Source organism: Anser cygnoides, chromosome 6 (genome assembly GCF_040182565.1).
Source record: "Anser cygnoides isolate HZ-2024a breed goose chromosome 6, Taihu_goose_T2T_genome, whole genome shotgun sequence".
Lineage (NCBI taxonomy): Eukaryota > Metazoa > Chordata > Aves > Anseriformes > Anatidae > Anser > Anser cygnoides.
Genome location: NC_089878.1, coordinates 17,707,749 through 17,733,124, shown reverse-complemented (window position 1 = coordinate 17,733,124; position 25,376 = coordinate 17,707,749). Strand labels below are relative to the sequence as shown.

The window sequence follows — 25,376 nt, the reverse complement described above, 5'->3', positions numbered from 1 at the left end:
AAAGCCTACTTAGATGCACTACCAGTGCCAACTGTCCCCTGCAGACATTCCTACTACTCATAGTTGTTGATGTCAGGAGCATACTTCTGTATTCTTTAAATTAAAACTCTGTTTTAGAAAAAAATCTACAATCTCATGTTTTGAGCTGGTAATGAACTTGACACTCACTTGAGGGAAGAAATCATTCCCTTTTCAGATTGTTTCTTCTTGTACAGAACACATTCTGTGATTGTAAAAGGCCATAAATTGTCTGTCGCTATTAAGAAATTACTACCTCTACAGTAAAACAGTTATTAGGTTTACATCTATAGAACTAATCTGTCAACCATGAACGTATAAAAATTGATTTACCTGCAGCATTAACACAACTGTCTTCACCACATTCCACTGAGATTTTCTGCCATCCACAATCACAGTAAATCCTCTAGCTTTGCATTTTTCACTAAAAAGAAGAAAAATGCTTAGAAAAAAGTAAAAAATTCATCAACAAGTGTCAGACCACAATGACTTTGGATTTAAATATACTGGAAAATACAGCTATAAACTTTTTAATTATGATAATACTATTTACAAAACTTAGGTTTGCTCACTTAGGAGTAATTTTCAATTTTAATGCACAATTATTACAAATTACAATAGATACTACAAATTATAATTTCTCAGTAGCACTGAAGTGTATTTCACACTAATGAAAGTATACGTTTAAACTTTAGCATCTCTGGAAAGGTTTCATAACTACACCATAAACTTCACCACTTCACTATAAACTTCACAAAATCCTCAGAAAGACATGAAACTGGAAATCAACCTTTCCTATGAAAGGCAAAGGGATGCCAGTTTTCATGAGGTCACTGTGAATTGGCACAGACTTGAGGATACAGCTATATATCATTTGATGCACTTCCAAGCAGGAATTTATCTAAGCGTCCTTGAATTTCTTCCCTGAACAAGTTGTCTAAATGTTACAGTGCAAAGAAAGTCTCTACAAGGACAGAGGCTTTGCCTACAGATCTAGAAAACAGTATTTTAAACAGACATCTTTTCTAATAAGAAGGTTTGAGTCTGGGCATACTACGTACAAAAGCTCTGCTTAAAATTCAGTTGCAAAGACAAGCAGAAATAGCTTTTGAATTTTTAAGTACTGAATGAGAAAAAAACAGTAAAAACTTTCCTTGCTCTCAGTACATTAACACAAGCAGATGGCAAGCTCATTCCTAACTGAAGCAGGCAGCAAGGTGCCCAACAAGAACAGCTCGGAGTTCAAAGGTGGCAGCAACCCCTGGATATGACCATCAGCACAGCAGCAGCCAGAAGCGGCCAGGGAAAGATGTTTGTATTTTTTAGCATTAGTTACCACATTAGATAGAAAAACTTCAACCTGAGAAATCACATCTGGCAAAGTTGTAAGTAACTAAAAAAACATGACATTTACATGAGGTAGAAAAGCACTGTACAGTCTCTTTAGTGACCAGGCTCTCAAACCTGTAATTATAAAACAAAACCATTTCTCCTTAGCTTACAAAAAGCAACATAACTTGCTTGTAACAGTAAGCATTATGTTTCACATGTCTATTCAGGAAAATGTTAATTACAAAGTTGGCTGCCAATCCCTAACTCGTTTTGATTTTGCTTAAGGAACCTGTAAAATCAAATGTGATTTTCCTGGAAGCACTCTGAAAAAAAAAAAACAGTAATCACACCTTGTGCATGCAATATTTATTCAGAATGAACTCAAAGACTGACTACCAGTACTTTCAAGAACAAGATGAATAGTGGCACTATAACATCTTGAAGTATTGCAGGTATCCATACCTGTTCTCTACAACTACTAAATCCATTCCAAAAAAAAAATCAAATCCAAAAGTGAACTACTACTTATGAAATGTTCAGCAACCGATCAAACAAATGTTCATATGAAAATTTAAGAAAAAATAAAACTCGGTGATTTGAACTACAGTACAGAGAACACAACAAAGCAAGCAACCTTTTACCAGCACAGGCAATAGGATAACACTGCTGCTTTTGCTTTTCTTATATTCTTAATAGGGCTCTAATTTTCAATAGCATCAAAGCAAAGTGTAACAGGTGACTTGAAACTTTAGAAAAGTGCTTTCTGAAGATCTAGGAGTGTTACTCACACCCAGAATGTTACCCAAGACACTAAACGGTTATGCCTCTTAAATTTGGAAACAACTATCCACTAATGCTAAAAAACCTGCCTTACAAAACAGTTACAATTATAATATATAGCATGCTCAACTAAATTCAAAGTTAAACATACTAGGTTACCTTATAGATAGAACTTGGGGGGAAAAAAGTAACATTAATGTTTCTTGGACAGCTATCCAGGGTTGGGACAACATTAATTCCTACAACCCTCCTTTTCAAACACTGTTCAGCAACTCTTTCCAGAACACAAAAGGCATGAGCTTAGGCCAAAAAGTACACACTTCCCACTAACCAAACAAAATGCAAACAAAAATGACAATGATCTTTCCATACTGCCACCATAAAAGAGGTCATTTTTTCCACATGACTGAAAAACAGAACATTCAAAGTGGTAACACAACTTTTCTTTCAAACAGATTTCCCAGTTTGTACAGAGTACAAAGAGTGCTTTGGTTGAATTTTCAGACAGTTATTTTTACGCTAATATATGTAAAAATATACACCAGGATGAACCTGCAGAATAATTAATGCTTGCGAGAACAACAATGCCTGCATCTGTTCCATAAACGTGGCCAAGTCCTTAAGTCAATGAGATGACTTGCATGGATGACAATTTGGGATTTTCATGACTTTAAAAAAGACAAGCTCTTTGAAAAACCCTAAAGCTTCCACAGCTAAAATGCTGTTCAACATACACATTTTGATGTTTTATCTATAAACATACTGAACTTATTCTTTGACACTCTCTCCCTAACCAGAACTTTTTTTTTTCCAACAACCTTAACTGCAAAAAGAAGTTGGACTTTTAACCATGTTTTTAACACATTTGCAGATTCCAATAAACAAAGTGCACTGAACATTCTTCAGTTATTCTTATTTCCAAAAAAACATACTTAAAGGGATACAAACAAACATTTAGTTGATGGGCTTCTTTCTTTTTTAGATAAATACAACACAACTATAAAGACCAGTCTCTACATTTTAAGAAATAAAATGCAGCTAAGCTAGGGCCAAAAACTATCATTATAAATTTACAGAGTTACATGAGCAGAACATAATTATTTTACAGTGAGGACTGAACAACAAAACACTCAAGTCGTAATTCAGCACATTTAAGCGGTATCAACTTTAAACACTTGAGTAAACTCATTAACTTCCGTGAGATTTTATCTATTTTTAAACTTAGTGCATACTTAAGCTCTAGAGATTACCAAGAGTATGCACATAGCAAAGTAAAAAAAGATGAGGAAGCTTTATTACTGTGAGTAAATTCAGCAACTGCAATGATACCTTTGTAAGCTTAAGAATTTCAATGGTAGCTCATTAATTTACAAGGCAGTTTAAATGCACTGTCATTAGAAATAACCAAAAATATCCCAAGAAAGGAGTGAGGAAATACATAAGGAAAACAAAACACAAAAAAAAACACACCACAACCAAAGCCAGATACAGAGAATGAAAGGACTCAGGCAAGCCTTAATAGATATCTCTAGGTTTATTCAAACTTATGTTTCTGATTAAATCAAATTATATTACATTTTAGCCAACCAATTACATAAAATTTATTTTGTATTGAAAGTCAAATTAAAAAAAAAAAGAAACAACAAGAGACCCCTTCTATCACTGGAAAAGCAAGCAGCCCTGAGCCAAACACCTTTGAAATCACCTTGGAATGCTTAGCAGGTAGTCTAGCGTGACACTCAGCTCATCCATACTCGTCTGCTCAAGGCATAATGGAATTGTCAGAATGAGGCCGCTTCTTCTGTCCTTCCCTCCTATTTGGGGGGAGTGAAAAAGTCATTAGAAAGTTAACGTTAAAAAAAAAACACCACCACCAAAAAACTTTGTAGCTACGTGGTCCCAAAACACACCATGAAACTAGTATTTCTAGTTGCTATGAAAATCACAAGTGAAGCTTCTCCTCTCAGACTTGAGAATTCATTCACCACACTAATATTTAATGCATCACCAAAGCTTCAGAGCATAGATCCCATTCATATTGATCAGTCTTTCATTCTGTGCTTTCAACACAAACGTCACCCTAAATCAAGTTTTACAGAAGCATTTTTTTTGCATATCTAGATAATGTTTTCCAAAAAGCATTTCCTAAACCATCTACAATACCAGCCTGACAGAAACATGGTAAGCTTCCAAGGTGAGCGAGCACACAGCAGCTCTCAAAATAACACAGGACCTCCTCGAAACACCCACTATACAAAGGAGGATCTTTTTACCACACAGGCTGCCCATGGAATATATTCTAAGTTGGTAATTCAAGCATCAAACTCGTAAGATTTCCATACCTACTTACAAACGTGTAACAGTCACCTCACAATTAAGATAAATACTTCAAGCCAGTTGCTTTAATCTTTGTATGTGTTTTAAACCCTTCTAATAAAAGTAATACAGGCCGTAACAAAAAGATCCAGTAAGATCAACTGTTAAGTGATGCTAAGGTGCTGCATTTAAGTAGAATGTTCTACAGCTGTGGTTTCGGTCATTTTTGATTACACAGGATCCAGATAGTCTCTGGAAAAGTACAGTTTAAATGGAAAAAAGTTTTCTCTAAAGAGCTGAAATTTTCTCTTTGGTCCTTTCCTTTTTTTTTTTTTGATGGTCCTTTGGGGACACAGAAATTGGACTTGATGATCCTCATGGGTCCCTTCCAACCCAGATATTCTGTGATTCCTCTAAAAGACTGACTTTTGAGTCACATGGCTATAAACCAGCAACCAAAATTGATTTGGACTGAGTTTTCTCATAGTTTAAACTGCAACTGAAGCTAAAAATACTTAATAGAACAAGATCACATGAAAAATAAATACTGACACAGCTTCCTACCACGTGCTTCTATTCTATCAGAAAGGTCAACCAGAAAATCTTGTAGTGTGAAGGAAACCAGTCAGGTGTGCAGCAGACCCTTCTGTATTCACTGCATCTCCAAGTACAGGGATATCGTTGGTGATCTTCTGAATGCACAAGGCCTTGGGATCAAAAAATTTGTTCCTAAATAGCTGTTAACTTGGAGAACTAAATTCAGTAACGGGCCAGAGGTAGCTGTGCTGTATCTTTCCACATAATTTGGAACAGTTCCTATCTAGTTCATGTATTCACTATTTTGAGCAAATCAGCTTATCTATTTTTTTTCCTCTCTAGCCTTAAATCTTTTAATGTCTGTAATCAGCTAAAAAAAAATTATTTCAGACTCCAACTATTTTTATTAATTTGTTGTTGTTGTTCCGGGGGAACAGAAGAAAAAGTAAAGAAGTGGAGAACGGAACTTGCACATGAAGTGAAAAACATGACTGAATGTGAAGACTCCAGAAGGACCTCTCCAGAAGGACCTACTGCTTGACTTTATAGCTTATTACAGTTTTGCTTTAATTATCAGCTGTTTGTATTTAAAAAATATTAATACCCATCTCTAGATTAAACCAGCTTCAAAGTAAGTTTCCCACAGTCTGGAGCATTGGAAAGCCTTTTCCATTTTATTCAAAACTTACTCTAAAAAAAGTATTAACTTTTTTTTAAAAAATCAGTCCAAAATAGCATGGAACCATTTAAGTACATATAAGGAGGCAGTTAGTAACTTCAGATTTTAAACACGTAATTGTACCAAGGTGATGACAATCTCAGCTTCATTGGAGATGAGAAAGAAAAGTAATTTTTCTGTGTCCTGAAGGGGAAAAAAAAATATTCTCAAATTGTAAATGTGCTGTTTATGTGGTTAAAGCCATGAAATCATGTTTTTGCCTTCCCTCTCCCCCTGAAATCAGGGAGCAGAACTTTTTAAAGAATAGCAACAGCTGTGGAGAAATAAGACAAAGCACACAAGTACGGCACAGTAACACTTGCATATGTATATATCTAAATTGGCGTAATTTGAGAATTCCCCCCAAAATGTTAGAGATGCAGGTGTGATAATGAAAAGTTTGTTTGCACAATATATGTTGGCATCTTAATTGCAATTTTTTCCTTGCTTCCAAAGCTGCCTAATCTCCACAAATAGTATTGAAGATCTACTGATATCCAGGTGAGTTTATTCCACATCTTCAAAACTACTGCTTTACAGGTGGTCTATTCAAACAGTTGTTTCCCTTCCCCCTCCCCTTCTTTTTTTGGGTGTGTGTGAGGGGAAAAAAAAAAATCAATGGAGGGGAGGAATTGTTGGAAAACCAACAACACAGATTTTAATAACTATTTCTAAACATAAGAGTGGTGCTACATGAGACAGGATAAAAAGGTAGATCCTTTCTCCAGAATCCATGAAGGAGTTCAAAGTCTGAAGGAACAGTTGTTTACAGACTGTTCATTCTTGTCTGTTTCAGGCCAAAAGCCTTTCCAGTCAGAAAGCCTGCAAAATGGATAGGGGAAGGGGAAGAAAAAAGGAAGGAAAAGTAACTCAATCCTTACAAGAAAATTGAGATTTGTTCTCATCTGTACACTTGGAGTGGAAAAAAATGATTTCTCCCCACTGTCTACACTGGCTAGTGAACCCACATTAAATCCAACAAATAAGAGGAAAATGCTGTGTGGATGTGAAATAATACCTCAGAAGCCATACTGATTCAACAGTAGCTTGTTAGCTATCTCAACAAGAAAAAAACAGAACATTACGATGAAGAATGAAGCCTTTCCCTATGTGGTTGGGCATCATTTGGTCTTTCCCTATCCAAAAAGCTGTGATTTTTTTTTTTTTTTTAAGTTCTGAAAGGCAGGAGGACAGCAATTTTCAAGAATTTGGAAAACAAATTGGTTGAAACTAAAAGCTGAAAACTGCAATAGCTAAGTTCAAAAATAGTTTAGATGTATCAAAATGGAGAAGTATGAAAAACTAACACAGTAAAGAAAAATGTCACAACCATAAAAATTAAAAACACAGAATGGACAGAAGCTGGTGATCAAACTGAGTGAGCTCATGATAGGAAAAGTAATAACACCAGAAGTTATGAAGGCGTTTCTATAAGGAACAACTGAAAGTTGGCCTTGGTCTGACCTCCAGAGACAGAAACTCCATCAGGAGCCATGGCAGCAACTCTGGATTTGTAGGTATTGTATCTAATGCTCCCTCTTCACCTCCTCCCATGAACTCAAGAGCGATCTTGAGATGGAGGCTTAAAGATGTTCATTTCATTTAAGTTATTTGCAGTGGGGGGTGGGACGGTTTGCAGAAACATGTGTTCTTGCATTTATACGAAGTTACTCTTATCATGGCTGATTCACAGCTGAAAGACTTGCTCTTCTACATGCTATTTCTGGATTCATGAGACTAGCACCAATCCACACAAAGGAAGTTAACAATTAATAGTAGTTCATATGTAGTTTACAGACTTGAAAGACTCCAGTGTTGAAAAGGGTCTTACAAGTCAAAATTTAGAATTAGCACTTGAAGTCCACTTGTGTAAAATACTAGCCACCCAGAAATTTTCACTTTTATATCTAGATTAAAACAGCACTTGCTGAACCCACAGAAAAACACTTCTCTTTACATTTCACACAGACTGGAATAATTTCCTAAAATTACTAATTTTCAGTACAAGTCATCTTGAGTAACTGAAGTTTTTTTCCTCCATCTTGTAAACATTAGCAGAAAAGATTCAAACATCTATATTCTGCTTGCACAGTGATTTTTGCCTTCTTGTCTGAAATACACATATCAGGTAAATATTCTGCCAACCTGTCATAGCATAAAATGAGGACAAAGCAGGAATTATAACTCATTCTTTTGTTCAGTGTAGGATAGCCAGTGATTTACATAAAAGCTAACTCATTTTTACCCATCTAAAAATCATTTTAACTCAAAATTGTATTTTTAAAGGAAATACTGAAAAACTGAGGCTTTAAAGGAACATTACCCTAAAGGTACCAGTTAAGAATTGATAGCTATCATACAGTGTACATTTGCCAGTATTAACACATTAAACAAAAACTATTAAATCGAATAAAAGTAAATTGCTCTTTTATCTTAGCTGTATTACATTTAACACCTTTCTAAATATTAGAGATTCCATAAACATTTACTACCACCTTCAGAATACAATGGTGAGAGAGAAACACAAAATCCGATTATGAGTTTAGGCATAATAAACTTGGAATTTCTTTGTCTTACAAAAGAGCACTATTCTCAGGCTAAGTCCCTAGGCTTCGAACTAAAACCGAAAAAAAAAATCAAGAGACGCATCATGGTGATTTGCCATAACTTAGAAGTGATACAGTTTACAAACTGAGAACTGAAAAAAAATACATGTAAGCTAAAGAAAGCAACTAAGAACATAAAAAAAGAAATTCCATAATTTATTTTGCACTCAAGTGGTTCTTTTTGTTGGTGGTGTTTTTTTTGTTGGTTGTTTCTTGTTTTGTCTGCACACCACCATGAATTCCAAACCTGAGGAGACACTGTTCCACTAGAAACCACTGTGTTCTGCTTCCAGAAAGAGGTGGCAGTGCCAACATTTGTACCCACATAATTTAAAATAACAAGAGGCTTCAACATACAAACACCAGAGAACTTTTCCCTAAAATATCATTTTTCTGATTTTTTTTTTAATCATTATGGCTTTATTTATGGAACTACAGGGAATAATATTGCTTTAAAGAGACATGATAAACTGGTTTGTCTGCTGGGTTCCTTTACTTATACTGAAGAATGCTTAAAAGAACTAATGCATCAATCTTTACCATTTATTAAATTAAAACATCCTTTAATACTATGCAATTCCAAAGAGGTCAAACCTATTACATAAGTTCAGAAAGGTTGCTAGCATTTACCTGGTACTCAATAAATTACTTTTCACCTAAGAATATCTATATTTCAAAGTGGATCAGGCAGCTTTAATGGCCAAACTGCAAAGGCACTCTAGTTAATGAGAATTTCCTTGTAGTATAATGCTGAACAACTATGCATCTACTGATATTATTGAAGAAGTTTTCCACTGTTCCAGACTGTAAATATATGCTCATTTCTTTTTTTTTTAATTAGTTGTTTGATTTGAAGTTCCTTGGGACAGTGAGCAAATTCAAATAAAAAGAAACTGTATTTAAAAAGGAACACCCTTCCCTTCAAGTGAATTGGCAGGTTAAAATAGACCAGCTGAAATAAAATAAAACAGAAGAATATTTAGTTATTGCAACACTTGTCAATTTGTAAAGTTGAGATGTTTTCTGCAAATTAACTACCTTCCCTGAAGGGGACATTTAAACACCAAGAACTAAGACCGCTATCTATAACAGCAGTGAAATCAGGAAAAGAATATCATTCATCATTTCAAGCATTCCCTTTTGTTTTTCTTTGGCTTGGGGAGATGAGAAAGTTGCATTTAATCCAAGACTCAAGAAGTTTGAATAAATAAAAGAACAGTCATTTAAACCTTGCCGGAATTAACTAGGTGGTAAAAAAGTGTGGCAATGCCTGGCTAATTCTGCTTCCATCTATTTCTACGTTGGAAAAAAGGCAAGGGTGACAAGGAAGGAAAAATTTTCTAAAGGAAATCCTGAAACTAACCACCTGCATTTCTAAAATCACTTACAAAACAAAAAGGGTTATTCTTGAATGTCTGCTAAATTATCATTATTTTACTTATATGCTGCAACTTCATGACATCAGCTTTGTGGAGTTGAGTTACGGGCTACAGTGAAAAGTGCTAGATGCCAACTACAATAGCTTGGCTACTAGATAAAAAATGTTCACAGATGCTTCTGAAATATGATAAAGTGCTAGCCTATAATTTATTTCCATTACATATATCCAATAAATACAAGAAAGCAAACTAAAAATCCCATCCAAATTATGCAGAAAGGAACAAGTTGAGGAAAACAAACTGTACCTGAAAGAAAAGCCAATTTTTTCTTCAGAATGGGTAATATTACTGACGCTTCCATTCTACTGCAGTTAATTTCCACAGCTCTGAAACACAAGAAATTGAAGTCACCAAGCAGGGAAAATCAACTGCAATGTTTCACTAGAAAGCACACTGGCCAAAGCACTTCTATACTCTTCTGAAGAAAGTGTAGAACACCAAAATCAAAAGTCAGCTCATTACATTTAATAAATTCAAAGTATTGTAAAAACTGAGGAAAAATAAATACTTACATGAAAAATGCGTAAGATTATAAACAAGCATATCTTCCTCCTCCTCATAAAAAAGAAAAATCAAAGCGGAATCTCAACCAAGGATACAGAAATAAATCATATAAAAGCCTTATTTCCCCAACTCCATTAAAGTAAAATTAATTTACATGTAAATCATCTTTTTGCTCTGTCATTCAGATATAGAAAGTGTGAATAAGATTGGTGCTCTCACCCACTTTTGGGTAGTCTACCTTAAATTACCGGGGATATTGTCATTAAACACCTTATGCCACATTTATGTTAGGACACTGTCGCTACCATGCCATTAGAAAGTCTTCAATTAAAGAAAAAACATCTAACAGCCAAAATAAGCAAGTCTAGCCTACAGATGGAAATGCTTCTGCTCTTTTTTCTGCTCTGTCTCCAAATCCCTTCTTACCTTCATCTCACTTCCATTGTGTTATAAATCGCTGTTCATTGTGATAATGCTTCAGTGTTTCATCGGCTATGAACAGGATGCTAGAACTACAACCTTGTCTTCCAGCCCACACAAAGCATCAACTGCCATCCTCCCCTAAGTATCTGAGTTCATGCTTGTTTTTACTATGTCCTATTGTACTACGCAGCACCACATACAGTGCTTTCCCCGTAACAAACTTACTTCACCCAACTTTCGTCATTCATACCCTCCCATTACCCCTGCACCAAGATCAGTATCACAATTTTCAGATTCATTTATTCTTCCCAATTAGACAAACTTTCTTCAGAAAAGCACGTAGAGACAAATCTTCCTGACAAAACTGAAAATCCAATTGTGAAATAATTAAGACAACTTGCTCACATCCCCAAGAAAACCACCAAAGCACACTGTTTCTTTAGAAACTGGTTTGATACTCAAACACTACTTTCCACTCCCCCTCTATTTCTAAGTGTCACAAAAATGACATGCAAGTTATTCGGTTCATGAAATTTATTTGTAGTTAAAAGCACAGAGAAACATTTCATTTACTAGGCATAAACTTGTTATTGGTGTATTGAGTTTACTGGTTTTCAGAAAAATCTCAGTGCTGAAGTAAACAGATACATTTTGTGGTTGCAACGTACAACCAGAATTATATAGAATAACTATATTAGAAGTGACTTACTGAGTAAGCTAAGCAGCTGAAGGAAGTAAATAGCTGGAGCCAATTCCAAACATTAGGATACAATACTAACTTAGACAAACCAAGTAGAGTTATTTCACAGAAATAAAAGGAGGAATTTTGACACAGACTGACTAGGGTTCTAGCCACACCAAAACCTGCAGCCTCAACACTAGTAAATGACAAGCTGCAAAAGAGCAGAAACTTTTAGGAAAAAAGTTCCTAGGGATGATGAAGAGTAAAAGCATCTCTAAGAATATAAATGGTAAATGTGAAACAATTAAAAAAATAAATTTGTATTTTCTCAAGCATGCCAGAGATAGTGACAAGTACCCAAAAAGATGCATATATAATTTAGAGAGGACTCTTGACTGAGTGGTTTTTAATCACCTTGGATGAATGATATATGGGGTCCACATATCACGGACTCCATGGCAGACTCCATGGCAGCTCCACCAACCTCCACTAAGTCCGGATCTACATCTGGGAAGGTACACCCCAGTCCACCAGTCAAAACAGACAAAAGGCTAGGATACGATCATCAAGATTTAGCATCAGATTAGCTTTTTGTTGCTAACATTCAAACTGTGGGCCGTACTGTTTCTTGGATAAAATGATGCCAAAATATTTCAGGTGGCATTCACTGTGCCAAGAAAAACTGTCCATTATTTTTTGTCAATTTATACTTTCCCAATATTTGACAAGCCTGCCAATTTACTACTTTATACATTTCTATGTATACATCTGTATTTGAAGATTAAAATCGCTGTCATAGTATTATTGCTGTCATATAATGCTGTTGGAGTCTTTTCTTTCTGTACTTGTGCCATGCACTTGGTTTCACTCAACCCCAAGCAAAACAGCACTCCTACAGTAATATGCAAGCACAACAACAAATGACTATCACTGCACGTCTTTATCACACAATGATTTTCATCCTGAAAGAATGACCACCCACTCTTTTTAATACAAATAAAAAAAAATATTTACCATCTCATTGTGCACAGCAGCACAATGCAGTTATCTTGCACCTGACGTCCACCCCAGCCCCACCGAGAATAAGAACTACAGACATTCATCCAGGCAGCAGTTGACAAATAGCATGCTGGCTTTCTTCCCTAGCTTTTTAAGAAAACATAAAAGCCATGGAAGAGAGACCTAAGAAAAGAAACAGAAGGCTGATCAAGGAGAAAACTTCACAAATACTTTATTTCCATACATTTGTCATGATGCTCCCACTGAGATAGTACTGAAAGTGTGACTGTTATTTTACATTAACTCCTACTGTGTAGCTCACGATCACCATCCCAGTGGGGAAGATCATTTTTGCTGTAGCTGAAAGGATAAAGCAAGACCCAGAGCTCCTAAGCATGTCTAATTTCAAAGAACATATATAATTAACTCAATCCTTACATGATTAAGTTAATTTCCTTCTCACATACCTCAAACCAGAAGGAAAAGAAAAATACACAAAACCATGTCCAGGCACAGGGCTTCAGACTGAGACCTGAAGCTCACCGGGCAATTCTGTATTTATGTATACAAATAACATCTTTCCTTGGAAAAGAAACAGGTAAGAGAATCAAGACTGTAAGCGATCTAGTGGAAGCGGAAAAAAAAAGCCTCAAACAGAACACCCAAGGCAAAATATATTAGTTCGTTTTTGTTAAAGCAATGAGCTTCACTGCAGACAGAAAGAAGCCAAATAACTATTATTAGGAAACAAAAATATCTCAAGAACTTTTTACTCTACCTCCCTATTTTAATGTGTAAAGATTCTCAATGTTCATTCCATCCCTTAATTCAAAATCTCCATATTTAAGTGTCTTTTTCATCAATTATATAAAACATTTCACACATTACAGAAAGAAACAAACAAGTTCTGGCTCTTTCAGGAAACTGAGTCTCAAGACAGCTTGCACTTTAAACAATCACTCAGATAAGCATCCTATTAAAGCTTCCTGTATGATTCAGGCAAAAATTGTGGGCTATTTGTTGCATAAAATACAAAACTCAAGAATGACTCAAGCAGACATTTTTGCCTCTCCACTACAACCATGCTCAAACCATGCTGTATGAGCAATTTAGCTTTGACAGTATTCATTTTTCTTTCTTAACATGTGGAACACACCTGGTAATGATTTTTTCCCTTTTTCTCAAGAGGGATTTCAAACTTTTTACAAATGGCTCTGTATTATAATCAAAGAAGGCAAATTTGCACACTCACACTTCAGAATTTTCATACTTTCACATATGAACAAAAGCTTGCATCAGCTTAGTGATTTTAAGGAACACATTACTTCGCTGTTGTAAAAGCACCGATTTATTTCACATTCAAGTGCTGCTTGCTTTTCTGCCACAATAGTGGCACTGTCCACAGATTAAAATAGTTCGTTTGTTCAGCATTTCCTGAAACCAAAGGAAGTATTTTGTTCATTGAGAGTGGAGGGAGGTGAGTCAGAGCTATGATAATTTCAAACACCTAGCCTTTGTTCCATAACCTCTGGAAGTTTTCGATTACCTCTCTTCTGTAAGAGCTCTGATTTGTTCTATCTAGAAGAGAGCTCTCACAACAGCAGGCTATCACAACATGCCAGATAAAAACCTCCAAGACTAACAAAACGTTTACTGTCTCTCACTAGCACACTAGAAAATCTCAGGTTGAATTAAAACTAAGTGACATTTTTCTACTGGAAAGTGAAACAATTTCAAGCGAGTTGTCATCTACTTTCCACTGGTAACTGTCAAAGGTTTTTTTTTTTTTTTAAAAGTATGCTGTTAAAAAAAAGTATATTTAGTCCTATTAAAAAAAGTCTTTAACTTGTTTGGAAGAAGACAAAATGACAGTCTTAAGCTGACCTTCAAGCTTTTTATTTAGTATGAGGAAAGAATGATGTGATGCTCAGTATTGTAACGCTGTCTAGCTGAAAGCTGCAGACCCAGTGCCTACTTTAAAAATTAAAAGAAAATTTTTAAAAAATTAAAATTAAAAAAGGCACTTGGACTCAGAGAAAAAAGCTACACAGGAAAAACAAGAGCACTGAAGAGAACACATTTCACTTGCAGAAAGACAAGTGCTTCAACAGGCTGCGTTTTATCATTCCAAAACAAAGACTAACTTTTATAATCCTTCATTATACAGATATGAAACAAGTTAAAGAGATTAAATCCATTTGCTCAAGGTCAGAAACAATCTAGAGTGCTGTATGTATACCTCCCTTCTACTCGGCATATGGTATTTTAATTGGCTAAGTTATAAAACTTGTGTGTACAGGAAACATGCTAAAAATAAAAAACACACCGAAGAATCTCAATGAACTCCTTTAGAATGACCTGGGCTTACAGGTTTTTAAATCAATACATGAAAGTTCACCTCCAACAACATATTTGTTCTTTTGAAGATTTCTATGGAAATACAGCAAGATTAAATCCAGACAATATTTGTATTTAAGACCTAAACATTTGAAAGGTGTTCCAGAGAAAGAAGAAGAGAAATATCTTCTCATCACCCCACAAAGTATAAACTAATTCTATCTGAGAATAAAATTCTCTTGAAGACATACTTGAATTAAATAGATATAGTTTAGGGGTAGGAAAAAGGACAGGAGAGACACTAAGTTGTCAAAAAAATTATAGAACAAAAATGCAAACTATTTTAGGCTGCACTCCAATGTGAAATCAAATCATGACTAGGCAGGCTGCATTTCCTGTCATTTCTAAGCTCTGGAAAGCTAAGCTCTAGAAAGACTGTAAATTACTTTTTTTTTTTAATTCAAGGCAGTTTGAAATTCTAAAAATTCCTTTAAAAAAATAAAACATTCACAAAAAGGACCTACAATTAAAACTGTGTGTTAGTCAGAGTTAAAGTGTGTAATTCTGATGAATGAAGAATATCATTTGCTCTGTATACATCTTCAGTCTCCTACAATAAAACTAATCAAGTAAGAACCAATGATCAGACACTGTTTAAAAGCATTTTAAAAGTCTATTAAAGAGAGAGGGCAGATGAAGTTGAAGGTCGTGTACCAACCTGATGACTGGAAGTAAGATGCCCTGAGGATGCTAGAGCGAACCTCACTCTGCAATTAACAAATGTTTTCTTTCTAATCAATCCAATGGGAACCACTGGTAAAAACATCAGCAATCAAAATGAATTCAGGATCACAGAGAATTAATACACATGCAATTACTCAGAGCTGTTAGCACTGAAATATTCAGCACAGTACACAGAGCAAGATCCTTAAATTGGTTAGTCTGTTCATGAATACCTACTGCAAGTTTCAAAGAGCAGGTAATTTCACCATTTTCTCATCACGTATCAGACAATGCAGCATGGCTGGTCTGCTAAGCAGGACCAAAACTGAGAAAAAAAATCTGGTTCCCATTCCTTGTTCTGCTATGAAATATACATATGGCTTTCAGCAAGTCATTTATCCCTTTTAGTCTTCATTCAATCTCCCCATCTGTAAAATGGGGATGTTATACATTAGTCCCCTTTTTACAAGAGTATTGTTATGTTTAATTCATTAATGTTTTGCAGACTTGGGAGATTATAAGGAGTTCCATAGATTTGCCTATAAATAACCAGAGAGCAGATGGGCAGCTACATTCAAAACTGTAGCAGCTTGCAAGTCCAGCCACAAACAATATCACGAATAACAATAGATATTCTGAAGTACTGCAAAAACAAAAAAAGCCTCAATCATATAGGGTGAAGGTTTTTTTTTTTCTTTTCTTTAAAAATCAACTTCTGAATTGCAGACCTTCAAAATTAACAGCTTCATTCCCTGAAACCAGCATGCAAGTTCTTTCAGACATTAACTTCAACCCACAAAGTATTAGCCCAAACAACCTGGATGAGCTTTAAAAAGTTCATCCATTCAACACAAATAAAATTCATGTGTGAGAGAGAAAACTGAATATCACGATCATCCAAGTAGATTATTATTCCACCTTCCTTTAAAGCTACATTAAAGCTATGCGCGAGACAACATCATAAGTAGCAAAAAGACAAGAAGGACACAGTATCTCCAGCGCTGATACTTCAGGGCAATTTGAGAACACTAAACCTACCCAAGGAGTGAGAAAAGACTGTAAACATTCATTTGTTACCTTTGTCTCTAATTAAAGAGCACACAGAACTGGGTCACTCAGCAGGACAGTTTCAAATTCACCATAAAACCTGGTAGATGAACATCAGCTTAGGTACTCAAATGCAGATAACTAGCAAATCAGGAGCAACTACTTATTTATTTTTTAGTGTCAGAGTCTTTTAAGACCTCAGAAAAAGAAAATTTAGGGATGATATTTTTTTCCAACCATTTTGTTCAGTCATAAAATGATTATTCTTTTTGACCAAATCATCAGTGGAAAAGAGAAGGCATACTCAAATTTTACATTGTGCCTGATTTTCAAATTGTACCAAAAGAAATTATTCCCAATCTTCCACAAACTGTTAATTCACTCTAAGGGGTTAAAAAATAAAAGCTATAGACTCAGATTTCATCAGTATATAAACATATTTACTTTGAAAGCAAAACACAATCATACAATGCCAGTTACATTACAGACACACAATTAGTACTTTAACTCAGCTACTCGTGACAGCAGATAAATGCCAATTGGAAAACACGTCCAAATTTTGTTTAAATTTGTGTTAACAGTTTTGCCAAGCCATCAAAAAGCACGTTGTCACAGACATACCAAATTTAAGCTCAGAAAGAGTACTCAATTTCTCCTGCCCCATCTTCATCTGGACATTCAAGTCCTAACTTTCACACTTTGTCAATTAACTACAGCTAGCAACAAAATTTAAAAGAGCTGTCTCTAACAACTCCTTCCTCTATTTGATCCATCTTCCATATTCATTTCCCACCCTCTTCCTCCCCCTCAACATTCTGTGAGCAGTGAATAAATGATGACTGGCAAAAAGAAGTGATGAGCAAGTTAATGAATGGTGAGCAAGCAAACGGAGAACAAGTGAGTAAGAGCGGCTATGCAATCTAAGACAGACATTGTGCTCTTAAGTTTTAACTTTGATCTCTGTCAACCATTCATTTCACAGAATGAGAGCTTTTCCTCAGACTTGGAGCAAACATCAGAGGTAAAGAAAAGAAGGAAGGAAGAGCACAAACAATTTAACAAACAACCCACAGTTATGACACAAGGTACCTAAACCTCAGTCATCTCATAGAGTAAGGGCAAGCACGGGACTATGCAGCAATTAGCACTCTACAGGAACAGCACTTCATTGGATTTAAAAGTCACATCCACAGACAGCCTTACACCAACCCACAGAAACGCATGCGGAAGTCTGTAATACTGCTATGACATGTTATACACAAAACTATAGCTTGCTTGAGTTTTCTAACCTTTCCAGCCTCAGGCCAAGCCAAACACACATGGTACATGTTAAATTACAGCAGTTTCCAGGCTTCTTTAACCTACAATAGGAGAGAAAGTAAGTCTCAGGTTTTGGATGGATCTCCATATTTCCTTTTCTGCCACATCTACAGAGAGCCCTGGTGTTTACCTTTCTGTAGAACTCCATAGCTTGCTCTTTTAGGACGTTTCCCCAGGCAGCAAAAGACTCTGGTCTACCTTATTCCCGCCCTTGCAACAGGCAGCCAACACAGCAGAAGCTGCAGTCATCTGGAACAGTCCCAACGCACTTCAGAGCATCGAATGACCACAGAATAAGCAAAGTGAGGCAATTAGGGGGATGGCTTCTTCCATCCCTTCCTACTTCCCAATAGGTCAGTTGAAATGTTATGTTCAAAGCATAGCACAAACACTTTTTTTCCCCCCTCATGACACTTCCCTAATTACCACAAAAAACACAGGTTCAGCTCTTAAAAATGTTACTTAGTTGGAAACCACGTGGAAACATGACAAATCATATAGATTGCAAACTCTCACATAGAGATGGTTTGCGTTTCAGGTTGTAAAAATAAATAACTCATAGAATAATAAAATAAACTGACAGACTCCTACTCTAGCTCCCTCTACTGAAAAAAGAAAAACAAACCAACAGCCATAAAAGCTTGCGTGAAAGAGCTGGCCAAAACAAGTCCCTTATCACCAGTTCTTTAAATAACTGGCCAAAACCAGTTCGTGATGAAAGATCAGAGAGCTCTTATGCCTTCAGTACTTTATAAAGCTAACTAAATAGTAAGAGGAGAGGGATTGGACAATACCATAAACAGCTGTATCAAAAGACAAAGTCAAAAGACAAACAGCTGCACCGATGAGTGCAATTGTTGGCAGTCTAGAGCAAATGAAAAATAACTTTTCTCTGGGGGTGCCAGATTAGAACTTCTTGTTCCTTTTATAACATTTATGCAAGAAAACAATCTAGTTCTACAACTTCATAACAATACACATACTTGGCATTGGTTACAAGTACGTGCGACTCAGGCCCTCAGAATCACTTCTCAGCCCAGTATAACGTCACTACAATTACATGGAAGCAAAAAGAAATGCTCTTCTAAACTGACAGCCAGATAGAGTCTGGGGCAGGGGCCAAGGGGTTGTTTGAGAGGAAAGTCCAGTGGGGAACACAGACATAAGCAGAGCAGACAAAAGCAGTTATCCTTTTTAGGTGGAGAAAACTGAGCCTAAACAAAAAGAAAACAAAAGAGAGGCTAATAAAGAGACTGTTTACACATCTCTAAAACGTCGTGTTTGATATCTGACAAACAAAGTTACTAGCTCCAAAATAAGTCTGCATGTGGGCCTCAAAGCACTATGAACAATTTCCTCTGTATTTACAAATAATATATATGGGAGTGGCCTCCTTCCTCAAACCCCACTGCACAGCACAGAAGGTAGACACAATGAAGATAATTAAAATCCCTGCATAAGGAATAAGTTAGCAAAGTTCTCAAATTACTTATCTTAACCAAACGTTAAAGTAAAATAGAAGATTGAAATATTCCAGAGTTGGGCCATAAATACTTTTCATGCACATCTGTAAGTTTCAAAATATTTCAGAACTACAGATTCATTGCTATACAAAATAACTGTGCTGGCCTTAAGTTACTGTGTGAAAGAAATAAATCTTAAATCTTTCCTTAAGTTGAACAGTTATCTTCAATTTTGTTCTCATGTGAAAAATCCTGAACATTACAGCTCCAAACCGCAGGAGAACCTGACCACAGCAACCACCTGCAGTAACCACAGCACCTCTCTTCCATTCCCTCGCAATAAAACATAGTATTCCACCGTCATAAATAAATAGATGGTCACATGTTTCAGAGAACATAAAAGTCAAGCTCTCAAAACTGCTACCTGAAGCATAGGTATAACAAGTTCATGCATTTTCCACTGATACTATTTTCTAGGGCTGAATTAGAACATATCATGAAAGAATTTGCAAATGCTATGCTAGCATAGGAAAAACAGACAAGAGTAAGAGTATACATTAAGAGTACACTGATTTGAAACCATTGTTTCCATTAACACCCAATAACAGATAAGCCACAGCACCTTTCATCTATGTATTTGATGTTATTCCTAACCCTCTCCCTTAAGAATGTCCATTTATTCTCTCAAGTTCAGCCATACAGGCAATTTAATGACCAAAACATTATGTTAACATCAAATCCATTTATCCTACGCTTCCAGTGCCCTTTTTTGCCTTATTTTGTCTGGTCTATATTTATCCTTTAATGATACTTTCTAAGAACACATCTCAAAGTCAACTCTGCCAACACCATTGTCTATCTCTGCATTCTCATGTGCCTACTACATTTATCTCCCTTGAATCATTGCTGCTGCAAAGCCTTAAGTTATACCTTCACCACCTCTTAACTATTGCGATTTCCTTCTTAACAGGTTATGTCCTAGCATTCCAAACTTCAGTTTGTCCAAAATGCTGCAGCTCCTCTTCTCTCCTAGAAACAGGAAAACAACACTTCATATTCATTTTTACTTGTTTCCTTGTCAAGTTTAGTTTCTCCCATAAGGATATCCTCACTTCAAGATCTCTCATTCTCATTTAGTCTAAGACTAAGAAGACTTGCCAGTGGGTTATTCTACTTGCTCGAGTCTCTTATTTTTCTTCTGTACACAGGCTTATCATTAGCAGAGCAGCAACAATTTACCTTGATGCTTTTAGAACTTCTGTCCTTACTCTCACCTGCAATCACAGCTCTCTCTTTAGAATCCAGGTATCTCCATTCTTCTGCGTAAGCATCCTCTACATTTGAGAGTGCTGCTCTGAAACACTAACACTATGAGACAATAACACAAATTGCACTATTTTATAATGCCAAACTGCAAACATAACTTCAGTATCTGAAGCTTTGGTTTAGTTATATCAGGTTTTAAAGATTTTACAACATCACAAGATGAATAAACAAGTGGGTAAGTTAAACACAAAAGTAACAGCTTAACAAGGAGTTCGTGCAACACCAGCTGCAAAGATAGTTTTCAACACAGCATATTCATCAGCTTTATAAGACCCAAGTAAGTCATATGAAGTTTTTAACAATCTACTTTTCAGAACAGATTGATCTTTCTTACCATTGGAACTGGAATACACTGCTTTCTGTAGGCATTAAAGTTTGAGCTCCAGATCCTGGATACTGCAAGTTTAAATTTTAAAAATAAAAACGTATTTGACCATATTTTTAGACATGGATCCTGAAACTAAAATTTTATTTCCTTTGGGACTGAAAACAAGGGTTTATTAGAAAGCTATGTGATAAAGAAAACAACTTCTCCACTACACATTCACAAATACTTACTTATAAGCTAGGCATCCGACTTGAGTAGGACAGCAGGAATCCCATATTTTCTACCAAAACATATGGTAGACATCAACATTGTTTATAATTAGCAGGCAATGCTCCTGAGGCAGCACCGGAAGCAGTGGGAAAGTAACAAGAACCAGAATCCCTGCAGTACGCTTTCTAGCGGAGGTAATCTACACAGTGTTTTAGGCAAAAGGAAAACAGTGTGGGTTTTTTTTGTGAAAAGAAGATGAATGTATTCCTACAAACTAAGTTAACCAAGTTAAACACTAATATTAAGAAAGCAAATTAGAAATTGAACTCAAGATATAGTCCCTCTACATATTAGAAAATGCAGGATTAAGAGATAAGCATTAGATGAAAAACCTCAGCAAATGCTTCAAGATTTGCATGAAATGTTGCAGCCATGATCAAACTCCACCCAACAATAACATCCAACAACTCAAATCTGTGTTTATTGTATCACAGGTGAAGCCAATACATTGAACACATTTCCCAGGTTTTATATTTACTCAGCTGCAGCAGTCATTACAGCACTCTCTCACAACAAGAGTTCGGTTCATAAAGAGAGATATTACCAGAAATTTGCCACTCAGGCAAATACACCAGAAAGATGGAGAGAAGGCAGTAGTACACACCCATAGATCAGGAACAAGAATATCAATAGCAAGTGCTCAAGATAGCTTGAGCAAAGATGCTGTGGAAGACCTGTGCCACCATTTCTTACCCCTACTAGATCATTGCGCAGGCTTTGCCTACTTTATCAGGAGCTGCCTACTATAAGTGTGCCTTATTTCCCCAACTACTCATTGTCACTGAGGGGATACAATTATTCCTCTTCATGCTCTACTCCTAAAAACTTCACCAGTTGTGTAGCATCATTAGTAAGCTCACCACTAACACATTTAGTCTCTTCCACAAGTACCTGCCATTCTCCCCCCTCTCAAGCAGCAGCAAACTAACACTGACCTGAAGTCTACCTTACTCCTTCTGCTGATGGCAAACAGCAATCAACACCAAAACCATGTGCATTTCCCTTCTTAGTGTAAGCTTTACTGAGCAGTATGATTCCACAGCTAATTGGGAATTAGAGCCTATAATGCAAGTAGACATCAGGGTACTGTTTCTTATAAGACACTCAAAGTTTTCTTAATTTCTGTTTCTCAGAAAAGCAATGTTACAGACCATCTAAACTGTGAATAAAATATCAACTATTATGTTATTTTAAGAAAAACAGTTGGCTAAGATGATTTCACAGGATTCTTCAAGATGCAACAGCTTACGCTGTAAAGAATTGTGCAAACTCCCCAGAGCCATCACTAGAAGCAACACTGTAGTTGTCTCTAGTTTTGTTTGTTTTGCTCTTCCCCACAAAACAAAGCACAAGCAGCAGGCCTCTCTGACCAAGCTTCAGTTCTACGCTGTGGTCCACCTTCCCCCTTCCATCATTATTAAGTTTGTGCTTGGCATGGACAACGTCACTAGGACTATAAAGAGACATACATTCAGAAAAATGACAGCCCTTATTAGCACACAAGTTCATCCCCATAGCTGTTCCTGTAATGTAATTGTGGTATTTGTTATTTACTGTGCACTGAACCTTATCAGACATCACGGAACAGGGAAGGGGAAAAAGCAGTGCTTCCTCACCACAGTGAATTTTAATGAGGGAACAAAGTCAGCATCCAATCGTTAGGACAAGGCAAACACCACAGTGCTAAGAACGCAGCGGACCAGTATTTCCTTTGGGATGAAGATGAAAGAGCAAATGATGAGAGCATCTATTAACACCAATCCGTGTAAGCACTGCCAGTTTTGCTTACTGAGAGGAAGAGAGAAATTCATGAAACACAGAGCCACACTGCAGCAATCCACACAAGTCTTAAACAGTTGCTTCCACGCAGTGACACACACAGTTTCAGAGCGCTTTAGAGCATCTCCTGCCCACAGCCATCTGCCTGAAAGGCTCTATTAGTGGATATCACGAGACGCTACGGTTATGGAGGAAGAAAAGGCAAAATCGCTAGACAAGAGACCTGCCAAAACCCGAAGAAACAGCAACCACGGCTCTAAGCAGCCTCTGCTCCGGCCGTGAATCACCTTTCCCGACCAGGCAGCGCTTCCACGCCGAGGCAGCGCCAGGGCCGCGGCTCCCAGGGCGAGCCCTAAGGGCGGCCGAGGCGGCTCCCGACGGAGCCCCGGGCCGGGAGGGGGCCGCCGCCCTGCGGCGCCCGCACAAAAGCAGGTCCCGGTGATGCCCCAGGAGCCCCCCCCCCCATCCCCACGCACCCCCGCCCCGCCGCGGCCCCGTCCGTAGCGCCGGGACGAACAATGCCCGGACCTGTTGCCAGAGACCCGCGAGGGGTCAGGGAAGCGAGCGGCCAGGCAGCCGTCAGCTCGCCCGCGGCGGGCGAGGAGGCGGCGCCGCGCGGGGAGGCCGGGCGCGCAGTGCCCCCGGCCCCGCCGCCGGGCCCGGCCACCGCCGCTCGGTGCCCGGCAGGGCCGCGAGGCAGCCGGCCAGCCGCCACCCGACAGAGCTCCGCCGCCTCCCGGGGAACAAAGCGCGGCCTGGCCGCGGGGCCTGCGCCGCGCTCGGGGCTGCGGCGGGGGGGAGAGCCCCCGCCCGGGCGCCTACTCACCGGGCTGCGGCGCTCCGGGGGCCCGGCCAGGCTGGAGGCCGGCGGCAGGGCGGACGCGGGGCGGAGCCGGGACCCACCCGCCCGCTCCGGCCGGGCTCGCAGCGCCTCGCTGGGCCGGCGGCGGCCCCCGGCGAGGGGCGGGCGGCTCCGACCCCTCCCCTGCCAGCAAGGAGACGGTGGCTTGCCGGGGCCGCCCCCGCGCCGCTGCAGCCCCCGCCTGCGGGGCGCGGAGCCGACCGCCCCTGCCTCCTTCTTTCCCTCCCTCCGAGCCGCTGCGCGGGTCCCGGCCCGGCCGAGAGCCGGCGAGGAGAATCCCCACCCCACCCCGGCGGCAGACAATGCGCGGCCGCCTTCCCGCTAGGGGGTGCCGAGTGCCGGCCCCGGCCCTTCGCGGCCGGCTGAGGGGGTGCGGCTGCACGGGGCGGGGCGGGGCGGGGCGCAGCGCTCCCCCGAGAAACGCAACCGTGCGAGGCACCCTGTGGTAAATGAGGTAGCGCCAGGTGTGCTGCCCCTTTCTCGTCAATTACTGAGGGCCCTTGTATGAGCTAGCCTGCGGGCGGCGTGTTGGACGCCAGCTGATTCGGGTCACCGCGGGTGAGAAGTGGTCTTTGATAACGGCATGGGCAGAGCCGGTATCTGCTACCTCCACCTGTTGTGGCCCTTTGACAGCGGTGTTTCGGTCACCACACAGCTAATAATTTGTTGCCCCGGACTGCAGCTGATAACCTCTCATCTTGACCCTATCCTGGACGCACATCCTGAAACTACATGATGCCAAGACTAAAATGATACAAGCAAAAATGTGCAAGCTGGAAAGAAATCTGAAGAAAACCAGCCAGGACTCTTGTCTTGCTTTCAGTCTAACTGCCCTAGGTCAAGTTGCTGTCAGTCTTAAAGCTGCTGAACACATCATTTTTGGGCTATGTAATTGCTCATAATAAAAAATAGTATCTACAAACTTCAACCTAACAATAATCTTGCTCTTGTTATTTGCAGAATGATTGGATATTACTATATCTCAATCCACATATGAGACCTGCAACTAGCAGAGGCTCCAACTGTTTGGTTTTCCTCAGTAAAACAGTTTGCAAAAGCACCACTGCTTTCCCTGTAGCTGCCAGTCAACATCTGCTGTAGGACTCGCCCTCAGTGTCCCTGTTGGAGCACATCTGTGGTACTGACCTCATCCGTGGCCTCCGCTGAGTCACAAAGCTCTCCCTCTCTCAGGGAACACAACCCATCAGACGTGCGAGAGCTGAAGATAAAGAATTGTCCATGTATCCTCTGCTGGGGGATTTGCTAGGATAGACTCTGAGATGAATAATTTTTTTTGAAGTTATACTGGAAGTTCAGAGTTGTAGTTAGTGGCCTTTGCCATGCAAACTACCAGTAAAAAGAACTCACAGCGTATTTTTGTATCAAGGATCAATCTGATCAAAACAGGCCTGCATATATGTTATAATATTCCAGCAGCCATGCCAGATTTACTCAACTATGAATAGAAGTAAATAGGCTGAAAACATCCTGAGCCTTGGGAGCTGTGCTGTGTGCCAGCACAACAGAGCCTTTGTTACAGGCAGAGCCATGCTCTCACAATAGAGTT

General features: G+C 38.6%; 1 protein-coding gene across 6 annotated transcripts in view; it reads right to left on the bottom strand.

Annotated features, from left to right (window-relative positions):
• Positions 1-24,093, bottom strand: part of SESTD1 (SEC14 and spectrin domain containing 1) — a 54,583-nt gene extending 30,490 nt beyond the window's left edge. The window contains exons 1-8 of one of the 6 annotated variants that reach the window (XM_066999098.1): positions 21,129-23,367; positions 20,519-20,612; positions 20,175-20,273; positions 17,912-18,049; positions 17,751-17,822; positions 9,993-10,072; positions 3,836-3,944; positions 352-442 (exon numbers count right to left, since the gene is read on the bottom strand). In XM_066999098.1, coding sequence (XP_066855199.1) covers positions 352-442; positions 3,836-3,944; positions 9,993-10,072; positions 17,751-17,782 — 312 coding nt within the window. In that variant the 5' untranslated portion in view covers positions 17,783-17,822; positions 17,912-18,049; positions 20,175-20,273; positions 20,519-20,612; positions 21,129-23,367. Of the gene's footprint in view, positions 1-351; positions 443-3,835; positions 3,945-9,992; positions 10,073-12,369; positions 17,173-17,750; positions 17,835-17,911; positions 20,128-20,174; positions 20,274-20,518; positions 20,613-21,128; positions 23,369-23,773 lie in introns of those variants that run through there. The other 5 variants (XM_066999099.1, XM_013171613.3, XM_048061468.2 and 2 more) reach the window with 5 other exon arrangements.
• Positions 24,094-25,376: the final 1,283 nt, after the last annotated feature.